Here is a 12057-nt window from a genome sequence, read left to right on the forward strand (position 1 = left end):
TTTTTCATGGCCAGAAATGAAAATTTTGGTAGGATGTTAGTCTTGCACAGAGGAAATCAATTGTAGGTACACAACTTTTTACATATGATGTAAGAAATGGCAGTTAGTCATTTTGTATTCCAGTGCAGACTGGTCAATGGGGTTTTGCTATGTTTTGTTAATCTTCTCTGTGCACCTCTGGAAAAACTTTCCTCTGCAAAATCTGGTATGGCTGTGCTGACCTCAGCAATAGCAGGGTTTTCCGTTTAGGTTGGATTTGAGCTGTGGGCAACATCATTCTGCTAAGCTGCTGGTTTTCAAGTTGTAGTCCCTAGCCTCCTTCCTGCCTTTGAACCACAAAGGGCTCCAAGACCTGATGACTAAGAACATCTTATTGTTTCAGATGTGTAAATACCTATGAAATTTCTAAGGATGTCCACTGCTTATATGGAAGGCATAAAAAGTAAAGAAGGAAGCAGAGCAGAACTTATCCTCTTCTGATTACTCACTCACACTTTCATTTATTTTGAAGGTACAGTTGTAAATGTTTAGAGGTGTTTAGTGGGGAAATTGTTCTCCAAAGCCCAATTTTGTGACCAAAGACTCATCAGAAAACTATTAAACTGTTTCTTTCCTTTAAGCATTAGATGATGTAAGGGGTGATTTGCTAGTAAAGGTTGTACTGGCGCCTGGAAGTTTGAGATGGTGACCAAGTGAAGAGAACAAAGAAGGATTTTCACAAGACAAATTAAATTTGGCAGTAGCTGGATCCCAGCTCCCTTAGACTGCTGTTTGTGATTCCCAACAAGGGAAAACCCTTATCCAGGAAAATAGTCAAAACTCCACATTTTCCATGTTGGCTTTCTGTCTTTGTCTCTACACAGTTCTTTCCACGTGATGTCTGAATTATTCAAGTGGAGTTATCCTGTTTCGGTTGCTATCAAGGGGTCTTTAGTTCATACATAAGCCCACTTACCTCCTCTTTCTGTACTCCCCAGTAATTTTTTGGAAAGGTAATTTCCAGAATTGTAGTTATTTTTCTTATCTGTGGTTCTGAACTGGGCACAGAAATGTTTGTCCTTAATCCTGGTGACTGACCATCTTTCTCTGTTTAAACTTGGCTTGCTTCAAGCAAAACCCCCACACTTCAGTGATTCCAAGAAAAAAGGAACATAACCACAAGGTTTCCCCAAAGATTTTGCATACAGCTGATTCACTTAACCTCAAAGATAATAAATTATGGAAAAAATTGGACTACTTCCATGTATTCACCATTTTCTGTAATAAAGCCAACTTGTTTTTATCTCTGACAGAGTCTGGAGGAGACTGTGTTCAGTCAGCTCAAGTGTGCTGTTGAGCATGTTTGTGGAATGCATAATCCCACTTGTTTTGAGATTTGATTATTCTGTCTGACTTCTTTCTAATGCCTTAGACTTTCATGCTATTACAGGAAGGCAGCACTAAATACTCCTGTCCAGGAAAAAAAACCCTAGAATCGTCTTCTTGAGATTAGCAGACAAGAGCAATGATGTCTTTATTAAAGCTTTATTAAAGGACTCGAGAGAAGTCATCCTGATGATTTAATGCCATAGGTTGCTTCAAGGCAATGGGCAAGATTACTAATGAGGAAAGATGACCTTCTCTTCTATCACTTTGTCATTTCCACCACAGAAAACCTCTTTTTGTCTTGTGCACTTAAGTGATGTCAAACACACGCTGTGTGTGCCAGAGCATATAAAAACTGCATGATAATGTTCTCTATCTTAGTTAATATAGTTAGAATATAGTTAATGTTATGTTAATATAGTTAGAATAAACACTTGAGCTTATGGCCAGTGGCTTTGGTGCTTATGGCATCTATTCCCAAGTTCCTGATTTTTACTGTGCAACCCCTCCTACTGTGTCAACTGTTAGTAGTTTACAGATTGGCTTTACTTTGGTATTTTTCCATTGTTACAATAATTAGAATGCTGAATTTTTCTTTTGTTTTTAAACAAACATAATCTGATATGTATTTTCTGAAGAATGACCCCATGTGTGAAAGCATCACCCTGTCTTAAGTTCATAAAACTTGTAAATACCCAGCTCAGGAGTCATCATCTTTCCTACAGGTTTTTTTCAGAAATATTCTCACATACATGCATGTTTTGCATGATATTTCTGCATGCATTACGTCTGCTGTAGTGTGACCCCTGTTTTGCAGGCAGAGTGGAAGCAAGCCCAATTCTACAATATCGTGATCAATGAGAGCACATGTTGAACTTCGTGAGGTTAAGGAACTGGCCGGTGTACCTCACAGGCTGCTGCTGTACACCACTGCAGCTGGATTTGTCAATTTATTTTAATGTATTACTTAGGGTATGATATGAATCATACAGCAAAAGGTTTCGCTTTTATTACTGAAAACAAATTCTCATTTAAAACTTGAACCCAAAAGATTTCAGTCTATTGAATTGATGTGGCTTGCTGTTGGCTCAGAGATTGACTCTGGTTCATATGCCTGAAGAGCAGAAGGAGGAGATCTGGCAGGAGACAGGAGCCAGCTTTGCACATGGAGTTTGGGGCAGTGTAAGGGCGTGGGGACTGTCTGAAGCTTTCCCTCCTCTGCTCTTTGTAAGTTCTGACTAGGTTTCAAGTCAATACTTTTTATTTCCTTGTGTTTGTCTGGCAATTAGTTTCTGTCAGTTAGTTGCTTCTGAATTTGAGCATGCAACTACCATGAAAATGACCTTTATATAATGGCCCATAATTTTACTATTGTCTTTTAAGTAGATGTTATAGGTTAGAAATCCAATTTTTCTTTCCCCTGCCTCCACTCTAGGAAAGACAGAGTTTGAATGGAAAGGGGGGCAAATAGCGTTACAAAGGACCCAGCTGGCCAAGCTGCATTTCTACTGAATGGCCCGTCGGAGACTGGGGGAAGGGGGGGTAGTTTTGGGAGAATTGCTGGCCCTCCTCAGAAGGGAGAGGACAGATTGCTGTGTTTTCTCTCTGGAACGGAGACGGGGTTTGCGTGCATGCATTTGGAGAAAAAGCCTAGAGGCCGGTCTTTCTGGCTTTCTTGTCTTGGTCAGCCCTGACCACTGGCCTCGGCTTGCTTGCAAGCTGTCTTTGTCTCCAGCCCGCACCTGCTGTGTTTTCATCGGAGAGTTTTTTGCTCACTGGGAGAAAAAAGGAGGAGCCTTGAAACACCGTCATCTGAGAGCAACAGTGAGTTCCGTGAGGGTGGACTGCTTTCCTTTCCCCCTTCTTCCATTGGGGGAAGGGTCTCCATTTTCTTTTCGGCTTCTCCCGCGATCCAAGTCCACCCCCCAGACACCCCTTCCTGCGTGGTGACCGACAGAATCCAACAGCACCCCTGCAGGCCAACACCGAGCACTGCAGGCTCTGCACCTCCAGCGATCCAACAGCGCCCCTGCCAACTGTGATTAGAACCGCGCTAAAGGACAGAGAAGTATTCAGACCTTTTCTTTTGTTTGAAGAGGACTTTTGGGTACAGGACTATTGTCTAGCTGTTTTTGTGTTCTGTTACTGTTCTTGCCAACATATATATATATATCCTTTAATAAAGGGTTGTTATTTCTTCTTTTTTTCCACACTTCCTCGATTAGAGCCCCTTAATTTCGGATTTACAATTGCTGAGAGAAAGGAGTTTGGTCTATCTCATAACTCAGCCTCTTTAGCAAAACATTCCACTCTCGTCAAACTGAGACAGTAGATACAGTAGTAACTAAAATGTGCTGTGAAAAAACCAACATTGTAAAACCAGAAATCAAACCCACAGGGACATTTTGATGTAATTTTAATGATTAAAAAAGGAAAATGCAGTCTTCATACTAAGAACATAGATTACGGATACGGAATGGTGAAATTGGTTAAGTTGTTTGCTCTTTAAAGTACCTGAAAAATGTTTCTGTAGTATAACTCTGACACTCGATGCTGCTCTATAAGATGCTGTCTAACCTATGACTGGTAATTCAAATCCTTCTCTACAGCAAAATTGACTGTAACAGGTGATTGCTAAAGATAGTTAATACATATGCAGTAATATTCCTTTTTATTTAAGTAAGCATAAACTGTATATTTTTGGGGGAGACAAGAAAAAAGATATTATTATTACCATATACTGCTTAATATCAATTAGAAAACTCAAAGTTTTGCTACTCTTTCTAACAAGTTAGTAGTTTTCATATGTTTATGACATTTCTAATGTCTTAACTTGTTTAGACAACACTATCACTTGTTTTATCATCAATCAAAATAAAACAATTTTTCTGACACAAACTGTAAGAAATGCTTTTATTGACAGCAGTGTCAGTCTTTCCACTTGCCTAATTACAAAGAGGACAAAGTTACTAGGAACTAGTAACAGCCTGATTCTACAGTAAAAGGTAAATGCTGAATGAGAAGTTTTCTTGCTCTCCTCCCAGATATAACTGTGGGTTTTCCTGAAATGCTTATTTTCAAGTCCATCTCCCTGCCTGTGGAATAGCTACTGTAAGAGAAAGCCATACGCTACTCTGTTAGCAGTCTGGGAATTGAATTACTTCCCTGGCAATTAGAATCGTATCAGAGGAATGGATAAAGAATTTATCCTAAATGTAGGGAATCAGCCATATTATCTATGACATTAAATTAAGCAACTGTGTTATTCAAAGGATGGGTATTTGTGTAAAATGTATAGAAAGATGAGTTTCTTGTGCTTCAGAAAATGATTCATGATTTCAGATTATCAAAAAGTTACTGTTCAGGCTTTTATAGCAGTACAAACTCTTCCAAGATCAAGGTATATACATCTGTAAAAGAAGAAGTTAGGGGTGTTCAGACTTATGTTTAGATGAGTTGGAAGCCTTTTGACTGAAGTTTTCATGGTTTTATAACATATGCTGGAAAACCAGAGAAAAAACAAAATGCAAAATACTTCTGAAACGTAGTCTCACCTTTTTGTTGTACATTAAAATCTGTCATACTCGCACATAAATGTCTCCTTCCTGCTATCTGGATCCAGAAATCTCAGGGTTTTTTTCTGACATTCTGAAAAACAGTGTGACACAGCGTCTTTTTTGGCTAAATTCACAAAAGAAGAGCTCTTGTGTACTGAGTTATATTTTATTCTTACTAGCCTGTGTTACCCCAGAGGCAATTTCTGCTGCACCATCCAACACTTCAGGAATGGAGATACTCACATGTGACATTTGGATGTCTATTAGGCACCTGTAAAAATTGTTGTCATACCCCATACTGATATAAGGTTAGGGTAGAGGTATTTTTGCTTTCTTTGGTAGGAAGATGTCTGAGAGGAGAGGCACATGTGGCTTAAGGGGAGCTTTAAGCCTTGCTGCAAGGTTTCATCATCTGCTGGGACGTGTTGGGAAAGCTCCTGATTAATCCTTTGGGAGAAGGGTTCAGGAAGAACAGTTGCAGAGAAGACAGACTATGTGTGTGGGGGAGAGTGTATTTTATATATTAGTGTGTGTTTGCAAGGAATGGGTAAAAAGTCTGAAATTCTTGCCTTTTTTATTGTAGCTGACAACTCACTTGTTTAGAAGCTGCTTTTTTTTTTTTTCTGAAGCTTTTTATCTGAATAAAAAGAACATCTTGAAAAGGCAAGTGTCATTACATCAGAATGCAACTCCCATTCAATCAATACTGTTTTGGAACAAATGAGTAGCTTGGAGGTTGGGGAAAATACATGTTAGAAGAGAGATAAGTGAATGCTTGTCAACTCCATCAGACCAAAATTTGATAAAGGCCTTTGATACTTTATTATTTAAGAAATCTTTTTGAGGTTAGCTGTGCTCACTTGCTTAAAATGTGCAAGGATGCAGCTGACAGTGTTTGTCATACAAACAGTTGAAAGTTGTGATTGGTTAACTAAAGCTGCCTTGAGCAATTTTTTTTGCTAAAATGACAATGTGCATCTAATCTATTATTACAAATTTAGTCAAAACAAATTAGTTTTGTTTTTATTTTGTCAATCAAAAATTAAAGCAGAGTGAATATATTTTCCTTGAATTATTTTACACCACAAAACCAATGGGATAGAGGTACACTGGTTCCATGAATTGACAAGTTTTGAATTGGATGGCTTTTGTTTATCTCCATCCTTCTTCTTTTTGTAGGAAATTCCACTTATTTGGATGACCATGGACCACCCCCTCAAAAGGTAAGCTGCTGTTATTTTGTGTTTGCTTTCTCCCTGCTTTTTTGGCTTTTGTTTTTAACTCATTGTGTGTTTATTTGTGTACCAAGCAACATTGCTGAGTTTACATCAACAGCATTTACCCTGTTCGATATTTTTCCTCAAGTGTTTTCGGGCATTTATAAATAACATGGGTTAAATCTCAGTGTGATTAAACTAATGGAATTTTTGTCATTGAGTCAAGGGGAGGCAGGATTTTATTGGTTTTGTCTGTCAGCACATTTATACGAGGCACTGCATCTGGATCTAACAAGGCAGCTTCTAAACAAGTGAACGTGGGCTCTGCTGCAGGTGCAATGCTTTGAAGCAGGTCCGTCGGATAAATTGAATGAATGTGAGTAATGAGCCCTTTTATAGGGATAGAGTTCACTGTTCCCATCACGTGTGATTGTGCAGCATAAACTTTTCCCTCCCATCATCATGGCACCTCATGACATTTTTGGTTAGGAAGGGCATCATGATGGTTTCTTCAATAGGAAAAGAGTGGAAGGAGGTATGTAGGGTCTCTTGGTTTGTTTTCTTTTCTTTTACCCTGATTTATTTTCTAAAAGACTATTTGATATTATATTGTGCCTGTCTTTCCAGATAAGGCTATTTTAAGTCCTTTTGTGTAGTACAGAAATGCACTATACATGAGAACAGATTATTTATTTCATTGATGCAGCCTACCATGGATGCTAGTGCAGAAGGTGGAAGTGACTAGTTAAAGATGGGGTGAATGCGAATAGCCACTATCTCTGGTGGTAGTCCTCACTCAGCTCTGTTCAACTAACCATGAAATCACATCCTGAGCCACCAGGCCTTGAGTTGAAATGCTCAGCCACATGTGTACATCAGTATGGTGAAACAGTTGGGTTTTGGCCAGCAGAAGGAGGGTAATGTGGAAAGCAATTCAACTTAGCTTAGTCATCAGTGAAAACAAGCAGTAGTCTGGGTTTCTTCACCTTTTTCTGTGAAGTCTGTGTGCAAATGAAATCTGTAATTTTCAGCTGGTATATGGGTATTTGTTACACTCTTAAAATTCAGACAGCTCACTTAGAGGGATGATGTACATCTGATTTTTTTCCTCTCAATGCAAATTACTCATTTTTTTTGTCTACACTGTTACAAAAATGGATGTAGACAGAAGTAACAAAGTCAACCTGCTATATTTATCATTACTAACTGAGATGGGACGTGGGAATTCTAAGGCTAAACAAATGTTTCACACTTAAAATCTATTTTAAGCGATAGCACCTCTGGCTTTTGTGTATTTATTTGTGTACCAACTGCTTCTCTTGTCCAAGCATACAGCAGCCTGCAGGGAGTGAAGCGTTATGTTTGTCAGGTCTCCACGATTAACACTCAGCTTGGAAAAGTAAAGCAATGCTTATTCCAGATGTATATTTTTCATGCTTGAATTAGCGTTCAGAAATGCCAAGCTGTTCCAGTAAAGAAAATGCTGTCATCTAGATAAGAGCTTTCAACCTTGAAAACTGCAGTCAAATTTTGGTACTTTGGGAATTTTGTTTTACCAATTAATGGTGGATGACATCCATACTCCAATGGGCAGTACCAGTTGGACAGATTTAACTAAGCCAGAAACTTTTCTGTTTGCGTTATGAAAACATCTTTTGCCTATCTAAACACGTAATTTTGTGCTGTGATCACACAGCCTCATCCAACTGCAGCTCAGCTCTCTGTAGAAAGGCCAACTGATTAGATACCTACACAATTGATTGATTGGTTTTGTAGGTACTCTTTGATTAGCTGCTTACAGTCAGGAAAGTTTGTGGGCTTCCTCTGTATTCATCCTCACTCCTGAGAGCTTGGTGATAAGCTCGGTGGAGTAACAGGCTATAGCATTGTGTAAGTTACAAGTATTTTGCTTTTTGAAGTATTTACTTGTGTTTTAAAAACATTAATAAAAGATGGATCATTTTAATCATCCCTCGGACAGGCTCGCTTATTCCTGAGTGGGTGGTTTTTATGTTTTATTTTTCATTCTTCTAATCAAAACATGGGTGGGGATTGGTAAAAAGGGCCGATAATTCCTGGTATTTGCTTAGGGTCATGTTTTGAACAAAGATGCTCTTGCTTTGTAAATGTCATGCATTGCATATTACCCTCTAACAGCTTCACCCCTGAACTGTGAATTCTGCAGGTCTGAGTGAAACTAATAGTAAATTCACTGTAATTGTCATTGTCTTTCAAGTAGCCTCTATTCTTATGACTAGATAACTGTCTACATTTAAACTAATAGATGGTTATAGGTCTATGCATGCTTTAGCTCAACATGTAAAAACATGTCAGAAGAAATTAATCCTGAATCCAGCATTTAAAATGTTTTATGACAAAATGCTTAAAAAATAGAAGTGCAGATAATGAACAACAATTCATTGCCTGGTGTTGAAATGACTGGTAGCTAATGTCGGCAGTGTGTAGTTAACTGCAGTGGAAGGCCAGCAACAGTTGATACACACTGGACCATAGCTGTTTTGCAGAGTACATTCCAGTGTTTTGTTAGAAATCATATTAGTTTTGGCTTTTTGTCATGGCTAGGTGCCAAAGCTTAGGATTTTTTTTAATAACATGTGGGTTTTTTTCCTAGTGTAAGAACTGAAAATAACAGAATAAGGAATTAGCATCATCACGTTTCAGGAGATCAGGGTACTGGTCTGTTTTTTTCAAATAAAGGTTGTTGCATTGGGCCTTTGTGTAATAAAAAAATGGAGTCTGCTCCCCGCTGAGGTGGTGATCAGAGAGAGTTTATTTCAAAGTCAGTGCTCTTTTTATCCCTTAAAACCATGTGACCTGGTAACCAATGAGATTATGGATTCCTGCGCATGTCCCCTGGGCTTCCCTGCCCTGGGTGCCTCCCCTGCACCCTGGACATGCCTCCTACAAAAGGTGGCAACAGCAATTTTCTCAGTGCAAGCAGAGAACGAAAGCTTTGCTCACTTCTGTACATGAATATTGCTGATGTGGTTCTGGTTCTCCCTTGAAGGCCAGTTGAGCCTTCACTGAGTGCCTGCAGAGCTGTTCCTCTCGCGTATTCTTACTCCTCTTTTCTCTGGCTGCAATTACTTCTGCACAATAACTTTTTTTTCTTTCTTAAGTATGTTATCAGAAAGGTGTTTCTACCTTTGCTGATTGGCTCAGTGTTGGCCCATGGTGGGTCTGTCTCAGAGCCAGCTGGCGTTGACTCTCTGGGACATGGGGGAAGCTTCTGGCAGCTTCTCACAGAAGCCACCCCGTTAGTCCTCTCCCCCCTATCAGAACCTTGCCATGCAAGCCCAGTACACTAGCATAGGCCACTCTTCTTTGTCCTTAGGCACCAAAGACCTCACAAGATTGACTAATTCTAGATTTTCATGAGTTCTCAGACAGATCTGTATATGCTTTCCTGAAGGTAGAGGCAACCTCCAGTAGCCCTAGCACACCTCTGGTGTTACTGATGTTAGCATGTGACAGATAAAAAAGCAATAAAGTTGAGCCAAACAACCTTCTACACTGTCAGTGAAAATTGACTCTTCTTTCCCAGTTCAAATCTGTATCTCACTACCTCCTGGCTTTTTTTAATAAGCATCTGAAAATATGAATTTAAAGAGATAATTTGTTTATACTTTCTCTATAGATTGGTGTCTATGTGATGGCTATAGATGATGCTAGCTTGGGTTTTAGAACACCTGTGAAATTGATGTTTTTTAGTGACTAATGGTGTTCACTTGACATATTTCATGTCTGAGCATTTCAGCGAATAAAGCAGGTGTACTTTTCCCAGTATTTATGCCATTTCCTTATCAAATCTTCCCAAGGTTTTTTTACTCTCTCCAAGAAGATGGTGAAACTGGCTTTTGAGGAAAAATAATGCGAACTTTATCAAACCTACTGTTGTTATAGATTGGAATTTGGCAAGAGCATTAGGATATATCCCTCTTTCAGCGGAGCTGATATATGTATGTGTAAGTGGGCTGTGCACATAGGTGACAGATAAATTACAGTCAAGTAGTCTATTCTCCTTTTCTTGATCATTTTCCCTTGGGATGCCTGTCATGGACCCAGTGTCTTTTGGCAGCTGTTTAGGTGTCAGCAGAGCCCTGTGCTTAGCACATATGTGACAGTGCTTCAAAGCTTTAAGTGAATAAAAAAATGGTTGGAGGTCAGATGAGGTCAAAATGCAAAGAAATAAAATGCATACGCAAATTTGATCTGATTTTATTGGTTTGAAGCTGGAAAGTGCATAAATAACACTTTTCACCATTCTTTCAGTTCTAACCTAGTACTTATGTGCTAGTTGTTCATGTTTTCTTTATGGAGCAAGGCTATCATAGAATAGTACAATCATTTAGATTGGAAAAGACCTCTGAGATCAAGTCCAACCATTGACATAGCACCACCATTGTCAAGCAGATTATTTTTTATTTGACTTTAAAACTTACTAAAAGTTGATTTCAGCTCTGCCTCCTTATACTGAGTTTTTATGTTCATCAAATTTATGTAATATTTATTTTTTCCAAGTATTTTGATAACAATTAAAATAACAGCCAGGAGCTGTGCATTTTTCTTTTAGTTTGCGGGTTTTGTTTTTTCCTTTTGGTTTTTGTTTTTGGGTTTGTTTTTAGTGGATATTTCCTTTTTCATTTGGACTCATGTTTTAGTTCTAGCCAGCCTTTATGAGAACACGATTTTAAACCTTTTGCCCCCTACAGTCTTAAGTGATTGATTTGTTAGGGATGAAGTGCTTGATTTAAAACAAACAAAAACCAATCAAAAAAAACCCACCCAAAACACTGAAAAGCAAGCAAGATTTGTTTCCTTTTAAGTACATGCCTACCAGGGATTTTAAGGTATGAATAGAAGTGTATGTGTTTTTTATACAGTTAAAATTCTCTGTTTAACTTTTCTTAAAAAATTGATGGATAATCTTTGAAGCAGTCCGTCCAGGATAGGGTGGGAAAGATTTCAGTGATTTAAAAAAATCTGTCCTACTTAGAAAATGATGAGTAGAGATGATCATCCAGTGTGCAAATTTTCAGCTATTAAAAATAGTCAGAATTTAGTAGTGCTAAAATAGAGTAAGTAACTTCCTATGTTTACCAGACTCACTATCTGGCTGATAAAATATTGAGAGAATTCACTAAGTACCTTAACCACAAAGATCCCCTTACGGTTTGAAGAACTGTTTTACAGTATAACTCAGCTTTTGAGCCTAGTACACTCGATAAAATACTATGATTTAAAAAAAAACCATAAAATATTTCTCCACTTCCCTCAGTTTATTAGAAGCAGTGGGCCATGATTTAAACCCAGCCATCAACCAAGTGTGTAGCAACACAGTGGCCCGCTCATGCCCCATCACATGTAACAGTGACTTGGGAAGACAGATGCCCTCACTCCGAATGTGCCCTCCTTCCTCCTCCTCCTCCCCTGCTTTATATGCTGAGCATGATGTCATATGGCATGTGTCACTTGGGGTCAGCTGTCCTGGCTGTGTCTTTTCCCAACTTCCCATACACCCCCAGTCCTCTTGGAAAGTAGAAAAGGCCTTTGCTCTGTGTAAGCACTGCTTAGCAATAACAAAACCATCACTATATTATCAACAATGGGCTCAGCACAAATCCAAAACACAGCCCCATACTAGCCACTGTGAAGAAAATTAACTCTACGCCAGTCGAAACCAGCACATAGTGCAAAATAGTTGTAGAAATATTGGGAATAATTATTTTGTGTTCTTTTAAAATTGTGTTCTCCTTTCTTCTAAACAGCAGTATCTCAATGAAAGAAAACTCTGATTTTTCCAGAAGATTTTGCCATTGTTGTTCATAATTGTTTGTAATCCTGCTGAAGCTACAGGGGGAGAATGATATAGCAGACTAGTATTATGGAGATCTGTC

At 38.7% G+C, this 12057-nt stretch overlaps 1 protein-coding gene across 5 annotated transcripts in view; it reads left to right on the forward strand.

Annotated features, from left to right (window-relative positions):
* The window catches only part of UST (uronyl 2-sulfotransferase), a 219137-nt gene that overhangs the window by 55957 nt on the left and 151123 nt on the right, over positions 1-12057 (forward strand). For all 5 annotated transcript variants that reach the window (XM_051811233.1, XM_051811234.1, XM_051811231.1 and 2 more), the window contains exon 2: positions 6102-6145. In XM_051811233.1, coding sequence (XP_051667193.1) covers positions 6102-6145 — 44 coding nt within the window. The remainder of the gene's footprint in view (positions 1-6101; positions 6146-12057) is intronic.

Source organism: Manacus candei, unplaced genomic scaffold (genome assembly GCF_025592945.1).
Source record: "Manacus candei isolate 608988 ecotype Guabito, Panama unplaced genomic scaffold, ASM2559294v1 h1tg000081l, whole genome shotgun sequence".
In the NCBI taxonomy this organism is placed as follows: Eukaryota; Metazoa; Chordata; class Aves; order Passeriformes; family Pipridae; genus Manacus; species Manacus candei.